This window comes from Triturus cristatus, chromosome 4_2, assembly GCF_964204655.1.
Source record: "Triturus cristatus chromosome 4_2, aTriCri1.1, whole genome shotgun sequence".
Classification (NCBI taxonomy): Eukaryota; Metazoa; Chordata; class Amphibia; order Caudata; family Salamandridae; genus Triturus; species Triturus cristatus.
This window is the reverse complement of record NC_140586.1, coordinates 248681017-248708129: the sequence shown is the minus strand read 5'-3', so window position 1 is coordinate 248708129 and position 27113 is coordinate 248681017. Positions and strand designations below refer to the sequence as shown.

Genomic DNA, 27113 nt, shown 5'->3' with positions numbered 1-27113 from the left:
TTTCGCCAAACCTTGTGCGATTATCGCTGTATTTCCAGTGATAATCTCACAATTGGCAGCTAGCGCTCTGAATTTTATCGCTTTGGAGATAAGCGTTGCTGATAGCACGCTATCTCCGCGATGAAATGTAGAGTTGGCCGGCGATAATTATCCTCGCGTTAAGAGCACTGAGCGATAATTATCGCATGGCCTTGATGATATGCTCCTAAATACTTCAGATTTGACAGAGAGGCATACAGACATGATACCTATAGTTGTCCACCACTGGGTGGATTTTGGGGAGTACTTTCATTCCAGGTAATGTGTAAAAAATGTGTTGCTTGTGGATACACTTTTTCGGTGCTTAAGGGTAACTCAAAAAGACACAGTCATAACAAGTACCAGGAAGGTGTTAGATTTGCCATTCTCTACTACGACCGATCGGAAATTTGGATAAAATAAAAACACAGCTTTACTTTTCCAATAGTTTCTAAATGTTTGTTTGCTTTGTATTTATCTGCACTTAAATATATTAAATGACCCTTGGTATTTGCAACATGTTATAACCACGTTATTAAGCTAATAACCAAAGGCTCAGAAATGTTGCATTACATGTTCACTGGCGAAGGCTTAGGTAACCACCGGGCCTGGTAAACACCTACACTTTGGGATGAGGTATTTATTTATCTGGTTCATTATATTGTGTTAGATCTGAACTGCTGACATTTTCGGGGGACAATGTGGGCTGTGGGAGTGATTGGAGCACTCATAATTCCGATGTGTGGTAACTCATATTACCGCACTTCTCAGAATATAGCAGGGCATTCATAATTGAGGCCTTAGTAAAGGTTGTGTGAACGAGCGCTACTGTAGTATTCATGACTTACCTGGGGAAGTAATTCACCAGTAGTTTTTATTATATCCTCAAATAGCCTCATCACCGTTAGGAATTTTTTATCATCGTACTCAAATCGATCTCCAAAAATGATGGAGCAGATCACATTGCTCACAGCATTGTTTAGCATGAGATATGGGTCAAATGGGTGGCCTGGGAAGAAAAAGCATAGGAAAGACAAAGTGAAACTTTTTATATGGAAAACAATTACAACACAGCTTCTGACACCGAAACACGTGGTCTGCAGCTCTTTAGCTCTAGAACTGAATGTACAGGAACAGACAGCCAGGGCTGAACTGGGCTCTAGAACTGAAGGGACAGGAACAGGCAGCCAAGCCAAAATAAATACGGGATTTGGGCAGTTTTTCTTGGGTATTTTTCTAAAGTGATGCAAAAGAATGGGGTTTATTTTAATTTCTTACCTCCATTATTTTCTATCGGTTGGTGTTGCACTACAACTACTTCTTTTGTAGTATCTTGCACACAAATTTTGTGAATAGCCAAAAGTTGTAAATTACTCAAAAGTGTAAGTTTCCTTCGTGAATAAGGCCCTTTGAAGAGAGCAGTTGGGCCACGTTGGAAGGTCGGGCCAGAGTCAATACTGGTGGTTTTGTGCCTCTAGTGGACAATGTTGGTGACGTGGATGTTCACAATCATAGAGTAGCAGAGAATAAGAAACAACTCAACAACAAGTGAAGACATGTTTCAATTACACCATTTGAGACTGTGCGAGATATTTGAAGTATTTAGATACCATTTTTAATATTAGGTTGTTTATACCCTTTTATAGTTTATGGAAACATTTTGATTTGTAATGTTTAGTGTTAATTCCAAATGGGTATTAATTAAAAATTATCAAGAAATTGTAGTATATGCTCTGATATGATTGTTTAACGAATGACAATCAGTATTTATGTAACTATCTAGTGAAGATTTGAAGGTTGAAATGTATATTTTCATCAGATTATTTTGGTAATGGTCGCCAAGAGGAAAACACTCGATCTAAGGGCATTTTGAAGCACTTTCTAATGTATTTGAGTAGGATAATATGTGTAATACTTCTTTCAAAGGGAGATTGCTTCACATGCATGCTGGTGGCCTGATGCACCATTTTGACTTTGAGCATATGATGCTCTTTTAAAATGCTCACAAAACTCAGTGTGTGATTGTTTATTTACTGATAATCTCCGTAACAGATCAGAGTCTGTTACGGAGATCATCTCTGAGGTGAATCTTTTTTATATAGCCAGTGAAAATGTATTGGAATTTCGTGGAATATTGAAAGTATTTGTTAACTTTTTTTTTTTACGATCACAGTTACGTACAATCATTTTAGGAGTTACCTTACGCAATATAAACAAATATAAAGAAGACTTAAGGAAGGAGACTTGCCTGAATAAATATTATCATAAGAGATTTTGAGATTAGGCAGTAATGTCAAATATAGATATGGCACATCCTTCCGAAGAACAAGTTCTGAAAGAGATCATTGAAAATATGGTTCTAAACCATGTAGAGGAATCTGTGCATGAGGTATTCCAAGATGTTTTATCATGGAAAAAGAAAGGTGATAATAAAGGAATTCTGGTCCTTATCTGAAGATGAATGTGTGGTCAATAAAACTACGAGTGGGAAAAAATTGTGTCCCTGGCAATACAGAAGTCAGAGGTGTCCAAAGCCCCACACAAACAGGGCAGGTTCACCCTGCAAAAGATGAAGCCTTTAAACAAGCTTACTTTAATGATGAGCTTAATTATGATGTAGATTAATATGTTTTGGATTTAAATACTTTCAAATTTTCACAAAACAAATGTGTGGATTTTAATTAAGTTTCTCAGACATCTAATATTTGAAAGGTTACATTAGGTCAAAAATAATTTGATTCTAAAGAGATGACACCCCACAGTTCTGACTGGTGGCCCTCAGAAAATATGACAGATTATATTAAATTGTGGATTAGAAAGCCTTTGGTGAAAGAAGAGAGAGTAAATATGAGAACTGAAAGTTCACGTCCAAAAGTAGGACCCAAGGAGCCTTTAACTGCAAATTATGATCCTGAACTAATTACCTATTTGCTGAAGGTAGGAAGAGAACCTTGGAAGCATTTAAAATGTATTCTTAAACAACGTAAAGGTAGGCTGTTACATAAATTGGGTCCTGTGGCACTTATATTGGATTTGGTGTAAGTAGTTTAACTTAAAGGCAGTGACCTGAATATTTATCTTTTCATAGGGTGGTGCCAAAGAGCAATATTTTTTTTGAAAAGCTAATGCTGGCCTCATTTCTGAAAGGCGAAAAGCTCAGTTAAAGAAAATAAAAATAAATGGGTCGATTAACTCAGAAAGAGCCAAGGGAAGAAGCAAAGGACTTGTCTTTAGAAAAAGAAGGGTGAAGAGTGGTAAAATCTTTCACAGCATTAGATAAAACACAGCTCTATGTGCATAGTTTTTGGTGGAAAGTTTTTTGGAAGACCAGGAGGAGAGGGTACCTTCTCGGCCATGGATTTTTCAAGACCCAATGTAATCGGGATTAAGGGGTACGAGGATAACAGTATCAGTCAGGATTCTTTCTACAGAGAAAAAGAGATGGAAGGAATAGGTCATTTGGAGGCAGGAAAAAAGCTGAATCTAGAGGATTATTTCTGGTATTTCCCTTGATAAAGTTGAAGAAGGTTTAATGAATTATCTGAAGAATTGGTTGGAAATAACATCAGATGCCTGGGTAATGCTGACTATGCAAGGGTACGTTGTGGAGGTATGTTGTGGAACAAAGGAACCAAAGGAGTCATAATTTCAAAAAGAATTACAGAAGCCTGTGACTGGAGAAGTGAATCGGATGCTAGAGAAATGTGTGATTGTGCATGTGAAAGAAAGAGAGAAAGGATGAAATCTAGTATTAAGTTCTGTAATTTACAGAAATTTTATAATGGAAGGGATTCACCTTCTCAGAGATTTGTTACAAGAAGGAGATTGGTTAATAAAGCTAGATTTAAAAAATATATATTTTTCAATTCCAATCAACCAAAGGAGTCAGAGATGTATACATTTCAGAAAGCAAGACTAACTTTATCAGTTCCAATGCCTACCATTCGTCCTGTCATTGGCACCATAGTATTTTACCAAGATGCCCAGAGCAGTAGTGACATTTTTAGGAGAAAGAGATACATGCATGAATATTTATCTGGACGGTATTCTTTTGATGAGTGAGAATAGATCAGAACTGGGGAACCATTTAATAATAAACTGATCAATTGAGTATTGATTCCTTGCCAGGTTTTGGATTTCTAGGTTTTCATGTGGATACACTAAAAGTCAAGTACAGTTATTCGAAGGGAAGGTGAGGAAGATCAAACAAGATTTAAGATTAAGGCATATGTTAAGAATGCAGAAAGTAACTTTACGGGGTTTAGTAAGGGTGATTGTTTTATTATCTTACCCAGTTCAGACAATATTCCCAGATCTCCGTCATTAATGTGCCTTGCAATGTTTGAAGACTTATGGTTTGTCAAAAGAATGGGAAAAAAATAGTACAACAGAACAGGCAAAGGTAGAAATTAGTTGTTGGTCAGAACATTTAGAGGCATGAATCATAAAAGGATTTCTTTGAAACCAGTAAACAGTTGGGAAATTTTCTTATCAGGAAAAGAAAACAGATGATGAGAATTGTTCAGTTTTGTTAAGAATGGACAACATGACAGCAGTGACATATATTAGCAAGCTAGGGGACAGCAGATAAAAGAAAACTGTGAAGAAAGCCAGCGAAACGTGGCATCACTCTTTAGAACACAAAATGGAATTGAAAGCAGAATATTTAGCAGGAGGAGTGACGAAGGTGGTAGATTGGAATTCACACTATCCAGTGGATTAGAGGGATTAGAGTTTAGAGAGAGAGTATTTTCAACAAATATAGAAAGTGTGTGGTTCATTAAAAGTAGATCCTTCTGTGTCCAGAATGACTCATCAACGGAACAAGCATTTCAGTTGGAGGCCACAAGCAGGTTCCATAGCGGTGGATGTATTCAATCAAGTTTGCAAGGATCTGAAGGGGCATGCTTTCCTTCCATTTTCTATGATTCAGAGGTTATCGATTCAGGTGAAGAGTCAACATACTTGTATAGTTCTAGCCAATTACTTTTGGCAAAGCCAAGCATGGTTTACACCAGTGCTGGAGTTAGCAATAAAGGAGCCATTTTAGTTTCGAACCTGCAAAGGACTAGTGGTAAGAGTAGGATGCGAGAGCACTCATCATAAGATTCTGGTATGAGTAACCTTCTTCTTTGGAGAATATCAAGGGATAAGACAGTTATAGACACCTTTCAGGAGTGACTTCAGAACTCATGAAATAATTATGGGCACTAGGTGCAAGGAAAAGATAACAGAGTGCATAGAAAGGCTTGGTTTGTTGGTGCATGGAGAGGTATTTGGATGCCGTGGAGGCCGATGAAGTTATGGTATTGAATCACCTCACAGAATTGTTTCAGAAAGGGTTATCATATAGAACCATTATTTCTTATAGATAAGCAGTTGCTACAAGCTGTATATTATTAGAAGGAACCTAAACTGGTAGAAGCGAAATGGTATGCAGAGTCAGGAGAAGGAGTGTGTTTAGAAAGACCACAATAATCTACATACAATACATTTTGGGATGTAAATCTGGTTTTAATATTGTTTGAAGTTTGTCCAGTGAATACATTCTTGTTGTTAAGGCATATGACTTGGAAATCAGCAACTTTACTATGTTTAATCTCTTCTAAAAGAGTTTCTAATGTAAAAGCTTTGGATATTGATATTAGATTCTTCCAACCAAATTTAATATATTTTGAAATCTGGAAAGAAAACAAGATTGTCTCAATCTGTTTGTTTATATCAAGATTTGAAGAGTATCCCAAGTTGTGTATGGTTCATTGTTTGAAGGAATATGAGCAGAGAGTACTTGAAAACAGATCATAGGATGTGAGTAAATTATTTCACATGTAAAGCCACTATTGTCAGCAACTATTGCGAGATTGGTGAGGCTATAATGCAATTGGTGGGAGTAGATTTGAGAGAATTTAGAGCATATTCTGTTAGGGGTGCAATTCCAAACAAGGCTTTTGTGGAGGGTGGTAGATTGGTAGACATTCTTAAGGTATACAATTAGTCTAATGCAGAAACTTTTAATAAGTTTTGCTTTAAAACCTGGGGAACATGTGTCACATGTGGTTATTAAAATCTTTGAACATGCATAATGCTAGCTTGTAATCTTACAAAAATAATTCCAAAAGTTATTGACAAGAGAATCAGGGTTTTACTATAGATTAGGAGGCTAGCATTAATCCTCTCTCAGGCAGTAGTTGAAAACAAAATCAATAAGAACTGTTTACTGGAATGTTATATTGTTTAAAGTTCAAATTTGAATTGATATCTGGATGTTTTCTTTTATTAATAGAAAGTGATATGAAAAATAAGTTTAATTGCAGAAAATTAGATTTGGGGTTAATATTCTTGAGAAAATGTCCAAAATTGAAGAATTATAAATAAAATGTTTCAGAACTGAAGAAGTGTACATGTTTTAATATTGGAAGATCTTGTCTTAATAGCAAAGAAAAGAGTTGCAGACAAGTGTGCATGAGTGTTTTATAGTACTGCTGTGTTCTATTCCCACTGTTTGTTCAGTACATTTCTAATGCTGGATGTTCTTTGAAAAGCTTCTGAGGAGTGCGTAAAAGAATGTAATGCATAATGCTAGCCTGCTAATCTTTAATAAAATCCAGATTCTCCTGTCAATAAGCCCTGGAGAATTCCTATTCTTTTCTGAATACAGTTAGAAAAGACATTAGCAGACCATGCAGGAGTGAGTGGGAGCAAGAGGAGTATAAGACAGTGATAACCATATCAAATGTGCAAATCTTTGTACCAACTAATCAGCTGCAGCACTTGATATTTCAGTGCTATCATAATTCTCCAACTACAAGACATCTGAGCTTCACAGAACCTTGGGTTTGATTATGAGACTATTTCGGTGGCCCACTACGAGAAGAGATGTACAGAATAATATCAATATTTGGTGTACCTGTTCAAGATCTAAAGTGGATCATACCAGACCCAAAATACGTCTACAGCCACTAACCAGTCCCATAGGTCATTCAGAAAGCAGACCAATGAATTTCATGATGGCTTTGCTATCAGAGCGATACCAAAGGGGTGGCTTGGAAGTTCGGGCTGGACTGTTCCCATGAGGCACAGGGTCAGACTGATTTGCATATGGCCATGTCTGAACTGGGGTGGTGGAGTGAGCTAAAGAATGATGATGGATTAAACCCAGATCATTTGACTGGGGGTGAGTGTTTGATTTGCTCAAGCGCTCCGTCCATCATCCCCTTTAGTATCGCTTTGTTCGCCCTAAGTTGGCAGGGTATGCCCAGACGTGGGTCCCTTGCTCACTCTGCCACTGGATTCAAGATAGCCTGGCTGATGAGGGTTATGGATCCGAAACCTGTCCGAGGATGCTTGTTTCCGGTCAAGGGAAGACATGGCTTGGCAGTTCAGGCTGGACTGTTCCCATGAGGCACAGGGTCAGACTGCTTTGCATATGGCCATGTCTGAACTGGGGTGGTGGAGTGAGCTAAAGAATGATGATGGATTAAACCCAGATCAGTTGGGGGTGAGTGTTTGATTTGCTCAAGCGCTCCTTCCATCATCCCCTTTGGTACGGCTTTACTATCAGAACAGGGAATAACAGCTGTCTCATTTCAGGAAGCTAGCCTATATAAATCATTTCACTTCATTTCATTGAAAAGACTGCCTACTGCGGCTCAACGAGTACAGCTACAGTGGAATCAAGTGGCTAGTAATAGTGCATTGCTCACCACTGTAATTTCAGACCTAGGAGCAATCATGTTGACATCATTATTTTGGCAGAAATGGTGGTGCGCCTTTCAAATTTTGTCTGCTATGTCCACAAATGTTCATACCTAAATGGTTAAATGGTATTAGCAGATGCAATTGGATCTTTGGTTGACCTTCCTTGGCTCGCAAACGTAGCTTAAATAATCAGTGTCATAAATCTCCCATATGGATTTCACCCTCAATTTCTTTCATTTGTACAACCTAAAACAATTGCTTTGGCTTTGAAAGAGAAATACCAAAGAATGGAAAATGTAATTTAAAAGTAAAGGCAATTTAAAACAGGTAGGAGCAAAATATGGGATACAAGTTATTTTTTAAAAACCTTGGTTTTGCTCTATCTATCATGGAATAAATATGGTTTGGCTTTTGACCCAAATTGTCGTCTTCAAGCATCAAACAGAATCATTCTGCAATTTGTTTGTCACCTTTTTATGGCTAAAGAAATCAACCCTGTGAAAATTGGGCTGGTGGTTGACTGGGGTGTGAGCCCTGAGCAAGCAGCAACCATAATCCTAATCAGGGTAATGCACAAGTCAACCCTAAATTAACCTGTGCTCAACCCTCTGGTAGCTTGGCATAGAGAAGTCAGGCTTAACTTAGAGGTTATGTGTAAGATATTTGTGTAAGCCTTCAAACAGTAATAAAGTGAAAACAAGAGCAGAACAACAAAAATCCAATTAATAGAACTGGAGAGTAAACTCTGGCATACGGCGGAACGGAATTAAGTAAATAAATAAAACAATTTACATTGTGTGCGCTGCATCGCCGAGTTGGCGTTGCAGCATGCGCAATGTTCATTGTTTTATTTATTTATTTACTTAACTCTGTTCCGCCGTATGCTGGAGTTTACTACCCCCACCCTGCCCCTACCCCACCCAACCGCCGCGTAGCACTCCCTCGGCTAGCCGCCACTGCCCTGTGGCTTCAGATCAGGAGGCCTGGCAACTAGCCCTTGGAGTCACTCTGGGGTCTGGGTTCAAAAGATGCCGTTCCAGTCCTTCTCACTGAGACAAGAGAACAGCAGCAGACAGCAGGTCAGCACAACAGGCCTGCAGTTCTGTCAGAGCAGCAGTCCAGCAGAGTGGAAGTCCTTGTAACAGCACACCAGTCCTTCTTCCTGGCAGAGTATCAATAGGTCCAGAAGTGACCTAAAGTGGTGATGTCTGAGGTCCAGTGTTTATACCAAGTTGTGCCTTTGAAGTGAGGAGTAGCCTTTAGAGGCATGTCTTTGAAGTGCACAGGTGCCATGCCTTCCTGGCCCTGGCTCCAGACTAACTACAGGGTGTATGCAGCCTTTTGTGTGGAGATGGGACACAGCCTATTTCTATTCAAGTGTAAGTGGGGCTGGACCCAGCTCCTCCCTCCCGTCCGGCCAGTGATGGCCTATCCAGTCACACCTAAGCTCACCATTGCGGGTTGCTGTCCAGGAGATATATACAAAGCCCAACTGTCTACTAAACTCAGTCATGAGACCCAGAGATAGGCTACGGGCAACAAAGTGGCATATTCAGAATTGTGATTTAAAATCCGACCTCACCATAAATTTGGATTTTACATTGCAATTCCAGAGGCACCATACATGAAGGGGTACCTGATCCCATTTGGAATTTACACTTAGAAAATGTAATAAGGCAACTCTAATGTTATCCTACTGAAGAGGTAGGCCTTGTAGCAGTGAAAAACTAGGTTTTTCAATATCAGTACATGTAAAACATAAAAGTACATGTTCTACTTTTTAAATGCACTAGACCCTGTCATACGGGCTGTCGAGGACCTGTTCAACAGGTGATGTATATGTATTAAAAAAGAAGGTTTGGGCTTGCACAACGTTATTTTGCCACGTCGAAGTGGCAGTTTAAAACTGCACACACAGAGGCTGCAATAGCAGGCCTGAGACATGCCTAAAGTGCTACTCAAGTGAGAGGCATAATCAGTGCTGCAGGTCCACTAGTAGCATATCATTTACTGGTCCTGGGCACAGGTAGTGCCACTTTACTAGGGACCTGCAATTAACTAAAATTTGCCACTTGGGTATAAGCCAATCTAACATATTTTAAAAAGGAGCACAAGCACTTTAGCACTGGTTAGCAGTAGTAAAGTGTGCAGAGTCCTAAAGACAGTAAAAACAAAGTCAGCTAAAACAGGGGGTCTGAAGGCAAAAAGTTAGGGGAAAACCACGCCGAAGGATGCCTCGTCTAACAAGCCTCATGACCTGTTGTTTGCTTTTACTCCACTATAGAAAAATAATCCCATATTTCACACATTGCTTCTGAAATGTGTGGTGACTAGGGCCTGAGCAAGGCCTCCTCCAGTCGTGATATATGGGCAGCCTGAATTCGAGAAGAACGTTTCCTGACCCTCGATGTACCAGGGGTCAGCTTTAGTATATAGTGTCATGGAAATAGTATGGCTCTCTGAAAAATTCATGAGAAATGGCATTGCATCTTCTTGTTTGCTGGCTGATTTCAACAAGCATTACCCTTTACATGCAGGACCTGAGTGAGGGCAATGAAAGGAGAGTACTGTCGGACATCGTTCCTTTTATTCTTGCACTACAGAGCATGGCATGACGACACATAGCATAACATTACAGTATAGCAGAAGTATGGAGCGGCCTGAGATGCCTGTAGGCCCATTGCATCCACATGGGAATGTCAAGGAAAGGTCATTGCTGCTGGACTTGTATCTCTAGCGGATAGTGTTGGTACCGTGCACACACATTAGGATAAAGAATGCTCCTGAATGAGTCACTACAGAACTCCAAATGAAGACTTTTTTTATTGTGAGTTACAAGTCCCAGAATCTTTAGAGTGATTGTCATCTTGACAGCAACAACATTTAAAGGGCCCCACAAGGGTCATTGGGCCTGATTCACAAGGTAACTTCTACTTTAGAGTAAGTTTACACTCTGGTGTAAGTGTACAACTTTTGGTATTCATAAACTGTGTAAGTTACATGTCTCCCAGAGCAAAACAATTGGCTTCCACTTGTGTGGATGGGAGAGGTCCCTCCCTAAACCCCATCCCTGAACCCCATCCCTGACCCTCCTTAAACCCCTCTTACACCTCCCTAATCCCATCCCCTTTAAGAATAAGTCTCCCCTTTTTCACACCCACTCCCCTATGTCTTCCACACTAAAACCTACACTCATGTTTGCAGATTGGGGAGAGAACTCCACATACACAGATATGTGTAGGTAAAACTTACATTTTGTAGTCCATTTTGTTGATGATGATAAAGTTAAACTTATAATGCGCACAGCTACTCAGCAGAGTGTCCCGGAGCAGTAGCCATAGAGCAGATGATATTAACCGTAGTTCAAACCTGCTGAAAAAAGTCACATTTTCAGCCTTTTTTTAACGCTGACAGATTATAAACAGCTTGCAGATCTAACAAGAGTTTGTTCCAAGTAGTGGCCCCCAGAAAAGCCAATGATCTACCTCCTGTTCTAGTCTTCCTTAGTCTGGGAATCACTGCCAATAGTTTATTGGCAGATCTCAGATTTTGGGTGGGAGAATTCAAGCTGACCCTGGCTCTAAGGTACACAAGCTCCGATTGGTGAAGCGCCCCATGTGTCAGCACCAGCGCCTTGAACACAATTCTTCTCCTAATTGAAAGCCAATGCAGATCTCGTAAATCTGAGGAGATATGCACTCTCACAGGCAGTTTCAAAATGAGGCGAGCTGCACATTTTGCACGACCAGCAATCCCTCTAGACGATATTAGGGCAGGCCCAGGTAAAGCACGTTACCATAACCTAGTCTTTACGTCCAGACTGTATTCTTTATTTCAGTTACAAAAATCATAAAAGAAACAACCATACAAATCGTGAATATATCATACAAGCTAAAAAGAGCGTTCAAAAGACAAATGTGCAAATGAAGGATAAAAAGCGCTCAGGTTGACATAATAAAACAGCATGGACATAACATTGGTGAAGCAATTCCCCATAATTCACGGTCAGGGTCTCTCTGACAGGACTATGGGGCTAAAGTGCTTATACGTTATCCAATCTTGTGTAAATCATTTTCAGAGTATATGACCCACACGTTGAACAATAAGGAATAATTGCCACTTGTCCAAGGATAGAGCCCCTGCATTAAGTCAAAAATAGACAAGATAAAATACATAAAATACAACCTTAAAAAATAGCTATTTAAAATGTAAAATAGCAGCATTGGAAATTAAGGCGCTCTTGTCTGGTCAATGCAGTCACCATTTTATCTATCAGGACCATTCAATGCTGTTAACTGTGCCCTCCTTCTAATCGCCCAGAAATGGCCTAAGAATTTCGCGGTGACACAGGCGAAAAGGGGTCTGGTGTCTGACTTTAATATCAGTAGGGCATCTTTGGAACTGCGGGTCCCTAATTGTCTGCACACAGGACAGGACATATTGACTCGTGTGGACATGAACAGGAGGGACAGCCCTTAGGTTGGAATATGTCATTCTGCCAGGAGTTGGTAAAAGCGTTAATTGGTAAACTACTGTGTCTGAACTGTGTATACAATTTCCTGTCAGCTGGCGCCTCAATAAAATCAAAGTAGCTTTCAAGATGGCTTTTAAGTCAGTGAAAGCATCTGTTAGGCTGCCAAGTTGGCTTTTCCGAAAGTTGTTCTGTTCGACCCATGCCCAATACAGGAGTTTTAATTGGCTTCTTGAGTGGGATGGTGGATGGCCGATAGCCTGATTTGGCAAACCAATGTTAGACCGAAGAGCATTTACTTATTTAATCCAGCCAATTTTGTTTGCGGTGTCCAAGTTGGAGATCTCACAAAGGGCAGCAGCATAAGGTGCCAGATCAGGAGTGGTGACCAGTCTGTGTCAGAACAGCAATGGGCGGAGCCTCACAAGATCGTTGATGGACTTAATACCCAGATCAAGCTTTAGGGGAAGAAGAGGTGTGCTTAGGGGAAGGGATATCCTGAGGAACTTATTTTCCACAACTGCGAGCTCATTTCCGGGTACTATGCCCCACAACTCTGCCCCATAGAGGGCACTGCTCACAACCTTACAGCTGTACAATTTGAGAGCAGGAGCTACAGGCCTGGAATGCGATAAGGAGAGCTCCCTCCTCAGCGCCCCAGTAAGCTGAGTGAATTTCAAGGAAGTCATCTCTAGATGTTTCTTCCAAGTCATTCCCTCTGATAGTTTGATACTCAAGTAATCGAATGAACTGACCATCTCGAGCAGGACATTATTCAGGAACAAGTTTCCCTTAAAGGATTTGTGGGAGTCAGCATCAATAGCTTGGTTTTGGTGGTGTTAATAACCAAGCCCCTTGCCTCGCAAAAGGCCTTAGAATGGTTTAAAAGTTTTCGGAGACCCATGTGAGTTTTGGAGACCAGTAAGGTACCGTCAGCAAATAGTAGTGTGGAAATGTTGTGGTTCGCCAGAGATGGTGCATCGACTGGTAAAGAGCACAGAAAATCTGCTAGCTGATTAACGTACACAGAAAAGAAAGTTGGAGCTAGAACACATCCCTGGCGGACCCCTCGCTGGATCGTAATAGGCTCAGTATGTTGTCCCTGGATCCCCCATCTCACCCGGGCGTAGTTTTCATCATGCAACCTGATTAGGATTTCCAAAATCCCCATAGGCATTCCCATATCCCTGAGCACCCGCCAGAGTGAGTCCCTGGGCACAAGGTTAAATCCTGTATTTAAATCTATAAAGGCAAGATATAAACTTCCTTTGCCCAAAATGACTACCTTCCAATATAGCGTGACAAGGCGGAATACCTGATCGACTGTGCCAGCCTTCCGCCAGAATCCTGCTTGAGGTGGAGAGAGGATGTCATTCTCATCAATCCAGTCCTGGATTTTTGTTAGGAGGGAACGACAGAAGACCTTTTGGGCACAGTCGATCAGGCTGATCGGGAGGTAGTTGAAGGGCATCGACCTATTCCCTTTCCTAAAAATATGTATTACTTCAGCCCCTTTCCACGAATCGGGGATCCTCCCCCAACCAGCAATATCGTTGGCCAGTGTTGTGAAGTAAGTTGCCCAGTATTCCCTGTCTGCACGAAAAAGGTCACCATGGATGCCATCCGGGCCTGGGGCTTTCGCAGGTTCAATTGCGTCCAAGGAGGACAGGATATCCTCTCTAGATAATTAGAGGGTACACACTGTGTAGCCTATATCTTGGAACATCTGATTTCTATCATGTGTTTCGGTGAAAGAATAAAGGTCACTAAAGTGTTTATGCCACTCTACAGCTGGAATGTTGTTAGCCAAAGGGGGCGATCTTTCAAAATCGCCCTTGGACAGAAGTGTCCAGAACTTCCTGCTATCTGGATGACGGATGGCCTCCCCAAGATCTTCCCATCTACTTTCATCCCATTCCCTCTTCACTTTGGCTTGTGCCTGTTTGTATTCCTTCCTGGCTTCACGTATACTGGGTGCGTTCCTGTTTCCAATGGCTACGGTCAGTCTACCTCTCGACAGTCTGCACTCCCTATTGAACCATGAATTAGATCCCGATGTTCTGCCCTGCCTTGGCCCGGTCTTATGGCCATGGACAAGAAAGAAGGTGGCCAGGTTGTCGAAGAAGTCTCTATGGGAGATGCTGCAAGCAAATTTTTGGGGTGGGTCGTCGTTCACTACACTCAAAGTCTCCAGGTGCTTTTCCAAGTCGATTTTTATCAATCTAATCCTAGTTTCATCTGCCGTAACCGCAGGCCATTTGAGCTGACGTTTGTTGTTAGTGGGCATTACCTTCTCGGTACTTTATGGAATCAGAGCGACCTTCCCCCTTTCGCCCCATGGGTGTTCAACAGTCATGCTAAGGGGATTATGGTCGTTATCACAAGACGGGATGATGACAATGTCCTATACTAGAGGCCATAAAGTAAGGTCCACTAGGAGGTAGTCTATCCTACTCACCCCATTTGATCTGCTAAAAGTCATCCCCCCTCCTTTGTTGGAGCTGGTTCCACCATTTGGGACCCTATGCCTCTGTTCTAAAGAGATGGCATTCAGCCGCAGTGTTGCTTTCAACCATTTTTTAATGGGAGTAAGCTCCAAAGGTGGCATCATCCACGCCTTATCCTCCTCACTCACTTCAGGAGACTCTACCCAGTCTAGTGGCTCAAATGTTATATTAAAATCACCACCCACTATTAGTATATGGCAGTCGTGCCTAACTTCCAATAGATTATCCAGGGCATGCAGAGTTGGAGAACTACCTCCTCTGGTACTTCTGGCATACACGTTGCAGATATCAATGGACTTGCCTTTGCCATTACTTAACCTTACCCCTCAAATATCAGAGCTGTTAGTATCCAGCTCCTTAATATCGCAATTAGTCTTTACGTAATGAGAGCCTGTATGACTGTTTTCTTCGAAGAGGGAGACAATAAGTCTTAACGCTTTTCAGTGATCGTAAAACCTTGAAGCATTTACCCACCATAGATTGTATTTGTGGCTTAAATGACAGATGGACATCAAGTTTCACCTCCAAGTGCCTCACAAACATCCTGATGGCCTGGGGAGAAGCCTTTTCAGGCCAGAAGGCCTGCCAACTGTTTAGTGGGATGTCACTGAAAAAAGAATCTATGTCTTCTCAGTGTTACACTTAAGCTGATGTATTGCCAATCAATGACAAAACTGCCAGTAGACAGATTTTATTCAAGTTCCCAAGGAGCTCCTTGACCTTGTCACATGAGAACAATAGCTGGGTATCATCAGCATATTATATAACATTGGCACCTAGGTACACTGCTAACTGAGCAAGAGGGGTAAGATAATATTACATAATGTAGGGCTCAGAGCGGAACCCTGGGGCACTCCCACTAGCAACTCACGAGACTCTGATGGTTAAGGTGGAATTCAGATCTGCTGACTGTGTCCCTCTAAAATGAGGAGAGGCAGTTAAAGGCCTGACCCTCTATTCTGACTGACTGCAAGCGCTCGAGAAGGCTGGAGTCTGGAACCATATCAAAGACTACTGATAAGTCAAGCATTATCAGCGCCGTCTTTACCCCTCCATCTGATATGCCGTTGATATATTCGCCAACCTGTAAGAGGGTACTATTGTGGGGTCTAAACCCTCTTGTAATACTAAACAAAATACTACAACGTGCACTTTGTTTATCCGGCCCTGAGTGCTCAGTAATCTGGACAATGCTGGTGCGGCAGTTCGACTTTCACTTGTGGTTCCTGCTTGTCATCCACAACCAATTATTGGCAGAGACCAAAAAAGATGACAACAACAAGGGAAGACTTCCAGCTATTAGAAATTGGGTTCCAGTTAGCAGAGGTATGCAGCCTGTCCAAGCAGGAACCACAATCCTAGTCAGGGTAAGTCACAGCACACCTTAAATTATCCTGTGCTCATCCTCTAGTAGCTTGGCACAGAGCAATCAAGCCTTACTGAAGTGGCAATGTGTAAAGTATTTGTACAACACTTCATACAATAACACAATGAAAACATCACAAAAAGGTTCCACACCAGGTTAGAAAAGTAGATTATGATTTCATAAATAAACCACAACCAAAATGACAAAAATACATCCAGTTGAAGTCAAGATATGAATGTTTAAAATCAGATGCAAAATAGCGCTTCTTGTAGCATCTTAAAGAGTTAATTGGTTGTGCTGGACCAGAATAAAGTCAAGAGTTCAGGCAGACCGCGATAGAGCACAGGCCGATACAGGACCCAGGCTGGGCCCGATCAGCAAAAGTACCTTGGTCCTGGTCGCAACAGCGAGATCCGTCAGTGATTTCCATGCATTTGAGATGATGTGCCGAGTTTCTCCATGCAACTGGGGTGATGCATCGGTTCTGTGAGCGAAGCATTGGTTCCGGAGTGCGGTGGTTCAGAATACGATGCACCGGGTTTCTTCATGCTGTAGAGGTGATGCATCAATATTGCCCATGCAGTGGCAGTGATGTGTCAGTTCTGAAGCAGTGGTTGGGAGTGCAATGCTGCGGGTCCTACTGCAATGTGTCGGACTGGTTCCTGCAACCGCGTCGATTCTGCTCTCACATTAGTTTTAATGAAACCTTGGGTGTTTCACAGTTTCAGTATCATGTGTTACACACAAATAGCCACTATATGTATTAATAATGCATGTGGGACATTTACTTTCTTTTGACCAAATGTGTTGATGGCAATCTCTTTTCTCCATTATATTTACAGGTTTCAAGAAATCTTCTTTGGTAGAGTGTGACACAGGTCAACCCATCCAGTGGTAACTTCATACTGATACTCTGGTAAAATAGGAGCCCAGTCTTGTCATTTTTCCGTCCTGATGAATGCCGCAGACCCTTTGGGCCACCAAGGCAGAAATATGTCGACAAACTTAACCACTACGGTGACGGGGCAACAACCCCCTTTTTCACCGTTCTTGAAATTTTAATATCATATAATTGCCGTCCTGAATAAATGTAATTCGTCAATTATACAGATTTTTAGAATTTCACTCACTTTCACGGGCCCCCAATTAGTATTAGAAGTGCCTCCCTGTCTCTAGGTGAAGGCTCGCTCTCCAAGTTTTTAGAGAGTGAGGACTGCCAATGATGAAGCTTAACAACTGGTGGTGTGTGAGGACAGTCCTTCACTTTTTGTGAGATTCCAGCATTTTCACTTAGTACCTACTAAGGTTTGGTTATTGTAACTTAGGAGGAGCTTCTTTTGTGTATTCATAATAAGCCAATTTTACCATGTTTAGAAGAGCGAGCAAAAGCACTTTAGATGTGGTCAGCAGTGGTAAAGTGCGCAAAGTCCTAAAACCACTAAAATAAGTTCAGAAAAATGGAGAGAAACAGGGAAAAAGTTGGAGAAAGACCACCCTAAGGCTGTCTGGTCTAACACCAGCTGCAAACATTTGAGATTGAATACTGTTTGGTGGAGGCGGTGAGTAATGGACAACTGCATCTCTCCTGTTGGATCCTGAGTACAAGGTTAGTGCCTTCTGACAGTAGCCCCTTCACTTTGCTTCAGGACAAATCATCTAAGGAGCATGCATTATTCCTGAATTGTTAGTCATCCCTGTAAGGGGCTTTTCTTTTGCTTAGACTCCCTGCTTTGATGCCTACCAGGTTAGATGGGCATTGGGTTGGAAGAACCACACTTTTCTTTAAGGGACCTTCCCGCCAATTCTGTTGTGCTCTTTTGCTTTCCCGACACTTCTGTTGTGCTCTTTTGCTGCTTAAGAGAGCATGCTTGATTTGACATGGAGAATTTTGATTGAGTAAACTTTGGTTGGGGTGCTGTTATCTTCACAGCTGGTTCCCTGTATTCTGTCTGTCAGCTAATCTACTTTTTCCCTTCAATTTCAGAAGTTGCTGTACAGGGCAGGGGATCTCCAGTCTCTGGGGTTCTACAAGGAACAACAGCTCACTGCACAACATTTGTGCATCTGATGCTTTAGGGGAGTAGGCCAGTAGGCTCTTCAGGACTTCATATTTTCTTTCTGCAGATTCTTCTCTGAAACTTTCCCCTTTATCCCACCGACTTCCAGCCCATCTAGCAGATCAACCTATCTCTTACATCCATCTTTGTAGTTCTGATTAATCCAATCCAGCTGTTCAATGTCTTCTGACATCCCTGCCTGAATCTGTGGAGATTGGTTCTATATCACTGGACACATCACATGGGTTTGCATGTGGCGTAGGTAGCTATGTCATCCTTTAGTCCAAGTGTCTTGTTTCCAGGAAATTCGTTCTGCTCGCAGCCCTTTTCCCCTCTAACCTCCCTTTTCGACTACTCCTTTCCAATATTACCTAAATGCGTCAAAAAGGGCACTGGTCAAGCCATCATGTATTTTCTGTGATAGTTCTGGTTGTTGATCTCTAGATGCTTGTGAGGGCCCATGCTCACATGCAGGAGGACAGTAGACAAGACCGGTGCTGCTGCTGTATATTTTAAATGAAGCCAGGGTAAGGATAGCATATATTTAAAGGCCCAGCGAAGATTCTAATGAATATTCCTTGCCTTTATGCACATGAATTACTCATACCATATTAAAATGGAGCACTTTTCCCTTTTAAATAACACTGGGGCTTTTTATTTCCCTTGCTTGATTCACTTTAGAAGCAGGTGTTGTAAACATTAAGGAACTGTAGTTTGGAAACATGAACATAGCTGTTAAGCAGGTTTTCAAGTAATACACAAATACAGGCACTCATTAGGGCTTGTGTAAGGGGATCATGCAGAACATATTAACTTAGATAACTTTTCCCTTTTAAATAGCACTGGGGCCTTTCATTTATTTCGCAGGATTCACTCAGTAAGCATGTCTTGTAAATAATAGGGAGCTGCCGTTCCTAAGCATGTACAAAGCTGTTCAGCATGTTTTAATGTATAATATAAATATAGGCACTCATTAGGGCCTTAACAAGAAGAGAGCATTAGAATGATTTCGGCTCTGCCATGTAATTTTGTGGAGCACCTGTTTGCGGTGCTTTCTATAAGTGTGATTAATTCACTTCCAAATACACCAAATTGTTTTTTTTTTTAAATCACAGTTTTGAAAATATATATGTCCTCACACACAACATGTGTAACTTCCAATTATAGATTGGGCCAAGAAGACTACAATTGAAGGAGGGTAAAAATAACCTCATTCCCACTTCGGGGGAACCCTGCTTGGGGTCTGAGATGTCATGTTACATAACTGATGGATACCGTTTTGGACACGCCATATGTGTCTTTCTTTGAATACATTTAAGGTGAGTGACCATGAACAATGATTACCTGCCATCAACCACACAACACAAATATAGGGCATTTATCTCCCTGTAGGCTGGCTTTTGGGCTGTTTTAGTCCGGAGGAGGACCCGCCATGATGTATAGTGAATAACACCTGAACACAGGGTCGAAACGTCAGTGACATTACGTTATGTTCTATGTCAGCTATTCTTGGATATGTAAAGAAGATATAAGGATACACTGAACAAAACATTTTTGGGACATTTTGATTATATGTGGTTCCAAGTTCTCATGTTTGTGTATGTGATCACTGGGAGATTTGTAATTTTCACTATGTATAAGTTAATGTAATGTATTGTTCTTTACGTTCTCTGAACAGCTGTTGTAAAGAGAAATAAGAAAAGAGATAGATATACATGTTTGGATATTCTAAAAATAACATATTTAAAACAAGGTAATTGTTGTGTTCTGACAGTGGTTTTCAGATATCATTATCTTGAAAGATTTGTGTTTTTGAAAGTCAGGAGAACCTTCACATATGTTTGAGAGATCATTTATAGGCCCTTCTAGTATTTAATATTTAATGAAAAACATTATTTTACAACTCCCTTTGAGGAGATTTCGTTCTCCCGACAGAACTGTTTGTAGCTCATAATCCAATCTTTCTTAGGCGTCCCTCAGATCCTGTTTTGTAACTCCATCCTCTAATCCAGACCATTGAACCTTGAAAGTTGAATACTTTCCTTCAACATTTTATTTAATCCTTTAGAAGCATTGTTGGACTTCGATTGGTATTAGGAACATTTCATGTAATCGACCCCACAACTCACAAAAGTGCTTTGCATCTTGCCTGAGCAAAATTGGACACCATTGTCAGAAAGTAGGCTTTTAGGAGAGCCCTCACCTTGGAATAAAAAAAATGATCATGGCTACTATAGCTATGTTCCTCATACTTAAGGCTATAACTCTGTCTACCTACCTAGTATAAAAACCTAAAAGCACTACTACATATGGAGAGGCTTATTCTCATTTTATGGGACCAACCAGATCTATGGCGGCCTCATTCCATGGATAAGTGGCAATTCTATACATACAGGGTGCATTTGTATGACTTTCAGTCCTTTACCAAAAGTACTGCACTCAATGCATTGTCTCACTATGCCTTCAACCTCACAATCAACACCTGTCCACCAGAAGCCCGTTCTCACTCTAGCCCTTGGTTTCTATTATGCCTAACTGGCTCTCATGTGCAAAAGTCAACAACCTTCTCCTACGATCTATAGAAAGGATCAATATAGTACCTTTAAAACAATACTCCTTTCTAAACAGAGAATTCACCTTTAATCATTCAGCATACTCTCTCCACTGCTTGCAATCACCTCTCTCTCATCTCTGTCTTGAAGAGCCTGACTGATTTTGGAAAGTACACTGTCTATTTCCATCTGTCCTTTCAAATCTTCTTCTATCACTGACCTTAATGTCAATAAGCACACATTCAGATCATCATCCAACTATTCTACTACTTGACTCCACCATTTCATTTACAACCAAACTGAACAAGCAGTCCGCTGAACAATTCCTTTCACTTGGTGTTAGACCTGGCATTATTGGTATGAGTCTCTCCTCCATTTTTTTCTGTTTGCCTCCTCTGTTTTACGATGTTTTTGCTGGATTATTGCTTTGGGCACTGTGCCACTGCTGATCAGTGCCACAGTGCAAGTGCTCCCTATGTTAAATTGTTACATTGATTGGTGTTACCATGATTGGCTTGGTTGACTTACTGTTCAGACCCTAGTCTAGTGCACTGCGTGTGCCAAGGGCGTGTAAGTTAACTGCTGCTGGTGGGCTTGCAGCACTGGTTGTGCCACCCACAGAAGCAGCGTGTAAAATGTGTCTCAGGCCTGCCACCGCAGCGCCTGCGTGCAGTCCCTGACTACCATGTCGACTTGGCAAGGAAACCTACTTGCCAGTCTCTAAACCTTCACTTTGCCACATTTCAGACACCTCTTTGGTAGGCCCTAGGGCAGGGTGCATTGTTGGTAAAAGGTAGGTCATGCCCTGATGTGTGTGGCATGACCTAATAGTGAATTACAGCCATTTTCGTTTTTCACTATTGAAGGGCTACCTGCCTCCCATAGGCCAGAATGGGCAGACGGATTATTAACTCCATTATAATCTATCTGACTCAGGGAGCATGGTAGCAGGTCGAGTTTAGTATCCCTGAACTCAGAATTTAATAACACACCCTTTAGGATGGATGGTTTTTAAATTCTATGTTTGAAAATAGCCCTTTTAGAAAGTGTCTATTTTCTTGTCCAACTATCCACCGGTCTCTGCTGGTTTGGTGTGTGTGTCAGGGGCTGGGTGGCTCCAGAGGTCTGAATGAGTCAGTGTGGGGTGAATGAGGCATTTACACATAGAGTGAGGGAAGAGTAGCCTGCCCTGCCTGACACAATACTGGCTCCACCTCCTGCTGGGCGACTGATAGCCCTGCTCCTGCCAGTGACAATACTGGCTCCGCCTCCTGCTGGGCGGCTGAGGACTCTGCCCTGCTCAGTGAATAGGCCAGGTGCCTCTGCCTGGCAACACCCACAACGAACCTGAGATGGGGGGAATTTCCCTGCTTGGACAAAGGGAACAAAGGAGAAATGGGGTATAAGAGAAGGACCCCTGAACCAAGAACTCAGATCACTTCTGACAAGGAAACCTGTACCAAGGACAAGAAGCCTGCTGATCTAAGGACTTGCCTCCCCTTTCTGCCAGAGTGCTGTTTTGCTGTGGAGGAACCTGAAAGCTGCTTCTTTATTTTTGCCAAGGAACAAGGAGAGAGGAACTTGGTGTGTACTCTCTGAACACTTGCTAGGAAATCTCCAAGGGCTGGAAGAGTGCCAGTCTCCTGTTGAAGTCACAGGGCCAAAGGACTTCACCATCTGCTGAATTGCTGAATTGCTGGAAAGTGTTGTTTCCAGTACACAAGGGAGAATCTGCAGTCTCGACGCCGCCGATGCCGCCGAATCCAGCTCGACATCGTGAGTAACGGCTCCAGTGTCCCGAGCCTTCGACGCCGGCCGCCGGGCCCGATCGACGCCAGCAGCAACGCCAGTGAGCAGTGGGTATCGGCCCCGGCTCCAAGTGACCCCGTCTCGACGCCGGTATCGACGCCAGTGAGGAGTGAGTATCGGCTCCACCTCCAAGCGACCCCGTCCCGACGCCGCTGCTGATCGCATCGACTCGACGCCCTTCTCGACGCCGTGAGCGCTGCTCCGGCCCGACATCCCTCGACGCCGCTGCAGATCGACCCGACTCCGAGGCACGATCGACGCCGACCTCGACGCCGACATCTCGACGCCGTAGATCATCGTTTTTCTTCATTTCTCAAGGTACTGTACTTGTGGGGTCTGTTGCAACTCCAGGCTCGACGTAGCGCTCCTCGCGGTCGACGCCGAACCTTGGGAATCCTGTAGACTCGACATCGTGTGACTCCTGTGGGGGTCATGTTGTTGCCAAAGAACTGTGTTTCAGGAGAATACTTAATTCTGTTGCTAAAGAACTATTTGCCAAGAAGAAACCTTACTCGAACTATCATTTTTCCTTCCAAAGAGTATTTATTAAGACTGTGGTATATTTTTGTCGTTATTTGGTCTTGTGCTAAGCCTTATATAAAAATACTATTTTTATAATAACTTCTGTGTCGTGTCCATCTGTAGTGTATTCACTTTATTACTGTATGTGGTCATAAATGCTTAACACACTGCCTCTGAGATAAGCCTGTCTGCTCTGCCAAGCTACCAAGGGGGTAGTAGGGGTTATCTGAGTGTGTAATCCCCTTTCCCTGACTAGAGTTGGTTGGTCCCTATTTGTCAGAAGTGTACACCTCTGCCAACTAGAGACCGCCGGTTCTAACATTGGTGGTCAGCGGTGAGGATTGAACTTTGCATTTATGACTCATGTACAGTGATTAGTGTACGCTACATAGTGAAAGCAGACCATAACACAGCCACAATCTGTTTTTGGTAGGATATTCTATTTTTGTTCTCCGCTTTCCTGGAGCTTAATTTTTTTTAAACACTGCCAGTTTTGCTGCTGCACCTGCTGAGAGTGTTGTGGGGGAATTTGACAAGAAATTGATCAATAAGTACAAGTTAAAGGAGCTACAGCAATATTGCAAGCAGTTTAAAGTTCCTACCACAGGTCTCAGATTGAGAGACGACTTCCTTAAAGCACTGAAGGCCTGGTTAGAGGCCAGAGATCCCTCTGATCCGGTGGTGGTACCGGAAGAGGAAGAGGATACGAATGGGCACGTGTCATCTCCCGGCAGCAGTATTTCCTCTAAGAGCCTTTCTCCTGAAGAGTTGGAAGACAGGGAGAGGGAGAGGGGACACCAGTTAGAAATGGCAAAACTTAAATTAGGAGGGCAGTTGGAATTAGAGAATGCGAGAAGCAAGAGAGAAGCTGAAATGGAGAGCAAAAGATTAGATTTTGAGAGAGAGAAGTTAGCATTTGAACGTGAGAAGATGTTGAGGGAGATGGAACTTAAAGAAAAGAGTTTAGAGTTGAATCCCTCTGGTGGCAGCGCTCCATCTGTGCCTGCAGAATGTAGATTTTATTTTCCTAAAGATGTGATCAAAGATTACAGTAAGAATGAAGATATTAGCCAATGGTTTAAAGCGTATGAGTTAGCATTGTTGGCCCACCGGGTCCCTGAGAAAGATTGGGGAACGGGGTTGTGGAGCCGCTTTACAAATGAAGGGAGAGATACCTTGTTGAGCATGCCCGAAGAGGAAAGGGCGTCTTATACTCATATGAAAAATGCTTTAATGCTGAGGTATGGCTTAACTCCAGAAAAGTACCGACAAACCTTTAGAGAATGTAAGAAGTTGCCTGGTACTACGTGGGTTGAATATGTGTCTTTTTTTTGCAGAGCCATGGATGGTTGGATAAAGGGTAGCAAGGTTGATAGTTATGATGCTCTTTATGATTTGTTTGCTTGGGAGCACTTGTCTAATAACTGTTTTCCAGAGCTACGCCAGCACCTTGTTGATAGCAAGATATCTAACCCTAGAAAACTTGCTGAGGAGGCGGACCGCTGGGTCAGTACCAGGGTCCACAAGGGTCCAGTGGGAGACTCAGCCAAAGGTGGGCAGGGTCCCCAGCAGAAGAGTGGGGGGGACAGGGGTAAACAGAGGGAGTTTCAGAAAGGGCCCCAAAGTAATCCCGCAGGGAACCAAGGGAAGGGTTCCCAGCCTCCCCCTGTAAAGAAGCCAGAGGCCCCGACAGGTAAACCTGTTCCAAGGGGCCCCATGACCTGCTACGCTTGTAAGCAGGTGGGACACCGTTATTATGATCCCCAGTGTCCCATGAAGGATTCCAATGCACCACCACGTGCACCCCCTCGTCAGGTGACGAATGTAGCCCTGGGAGGGAATGAGATGGGTGCCCCCGGTGGGTGGGGTCCCGCAGAAATGTCCCTGGTCTCTTTAGGAGACGTGGAAATGGTCCCTCCAACCCCTCTGCCTAGTAACACTAAGAAATATAGGCAGTGGGTGACCATTAATGGCCATAGGGTGGAAGCTCTCAGAGACACCGGAGCGAGTGTGACAGCTGTCAAGTGTCACTTGGTGTCCAGAGAGCAGGTGGTCCCTCATGCATTCTACCCCGTTGCAGCTGCTGACAACTCACAGAGTCAGTGTGAGGTAGCTCAAGTTCCTTTTGAGTGGGGGAGGGTCTCAGGTACTCTTCAGGTTGCTGTGAGGCCCGCCATGCCTGTTGATTGTCTCTTGGGCAATGATTTGGAGGACTCCCCTTGGGCTAAGGTGGAGAGAAAAGCGCATCTGGAAATGTTGGGTCTGCCTGAGTGGGTGTGTGCGACCACCCGGTCCATGTCAGTTAGTAAGGGTGTTGATGGGGCCCTGGAGCCTGAAAGTATGGCCCAGGTCCCAACCGTGAAGAGAAGAGGCAGGGGGCGCGGGAAACTGTCCCCCATCGTTCCCGCGGTCCAGGAGGGAGCAGACCCTGAGGGGGATGCCCTGGAACCGACAGGAGAACAAGTGGCCGAACTGGGAGACCTGCCCGAGCTGACCCATTGGCAGCAGGATGGTGGTCCCTCCAGGGAGGAATTTTGTGCTGAACAGAAAGTGTGCCCTTCTCTTGTGGGTATGAGGCAGCAGGCCTCAGCCCAAACGACAGGTGATCAGTCAGGATCACATTGGGTCTACTGGGAGAACGACCTCCTGTATAGCGAGCCTAAGGCTGCTGAACCTGGGTCAGCCCGTGTGCTGGTGGTACCCCAGCGCTTCAGAGCCTTCCTACTGGGGTTGGCTCATGACGTTCCGTTAGCTGGACATCTGGGGCAGGACAAGACCTATGACAGGCTTGTCACCCATTTTTATTGGCCCCAGATGAGAAGGGATTCAGATATCCATTGTAGGACCTGTCAAACTTGCCAGGCAAGTGGGAAAAGTGGGCGGAAGCAGAAGGCTCCCCTCCAACCTTTTCCCGTCGTCAGTACCCCCTTTGAGCGAGTGGGAATTGACATTGTGGGGCCACTGGACCCCAAGACAGCCATGGGCAACAGGTTTATCCTGGTCTTGGTGGACCATGCCACCCGGTACCCGGAAGCCATCCCTCTCCGCACAGTGACGGCCCCCGTGGTGGGACGGGCACTGATGGGTGTTTTCTCCCGCATGGGGTTCCCCAGAGAGGTGGTGTCAGACCGGGGCACCAACTTCATTTCGAATTATATGAAGTCTCTGTGGAAGGAGTGTGGGGTAACCTACAAGTTTACCACTCCTTACCACCCTCAAGGTAACGGGCTGGTTGAGAGATTCAACCGGACCCTAAAAGGCATGATCATGGGTCTTGAAGAACCAATGAGGCGTAAATGGGACGTCCTCTTGCCATGCCTGCTGTTTGCTTACCGTGAGGTGCCACAGAAGTCTCTAGGGTTCAGCCCATTTGAGCTTTTGTATGGTCACCCGGTAAGAGGACCTTTGAGTCTGGTTAAAGAAGGCTGGGAGCAATCTCCCAGGAAACCTCCCCAGGATGTATATAGTTACATGCTGGCCTTTAGGAACCAGACTCGGCGCTTCAGAGATCTTGCTCAGGCAAATCTGGAGGCCAGCCAGGAAGAGATGAAGCGGTGGTACGATCAGAATGCCACTCTGGTTGAGCTTCAACCTGGTCAGAAAGTTTGGGTCATGGCCCCTGTGGAACCTTGTGCGCTCAAGGACAGGTGGACTGGACCATTTGAGGTTGTGGAGAAAAAGAGCGATGTCACCTACTTGGTGGACTTGAAGTCTCCCAGGAACCCCTTAAGGGTCCTGCATGTCAACCGGTTAAAGCCCCACTTAGAAAGGTCCGAAGTGGGCATGCTCCTTGCCACAGATGCTGGGATGGAGGAGGAGAGTGAGCCTCTTCCTGACCTCCTGTGTGCAAAAGAAAAAGATGGGTCAGTGGATGGTGTTGTCATCTCTGACACACTGACCCCTGAGCAGCAGCAAGATTGTCGCCATCTGTTGGTACAATTCCCTGATCTGTTCTCCTTAATCCCTGGTGTCACTCAGTGGTGTGTCCATGATGTGGACACTGGGGACAGCACTCCTGTGAGGCACAAGGCCTACAGGGTGACTGAAAAGGTCAGAGTATATATCAAGGAGGAGGTCTCCAAGATGTTTGCCTTAGGGGTGGTTGAGTCCTCT

General features: G+C 43.4%; 1 protein-coding gene across 2 annotated transcripts in view; it reads right to left on the bottom strand.

Annotated features, from left to right (window-relative positions):
* LOC146833568 (cytochrome P450 2D15-like) overlaps positions 1 to 27113 on the bottom strand; it is a 222460-nt gene that overhangs the window by 76851 nt on the left and 118496 nt on the right. For both annotated transcript variants that reach the window (XM_085601421.1, XM_085601422.1), the window contains exon 4: positions 867 to 1027. In XM_085601421.1, the coding sequence (XP_085457547.1) occupies positions 867 to 1027 (161 nt within the window). The remainder of the gene's footprint in view (positions 1 to 866; positions 1028 to 27113) is intronic.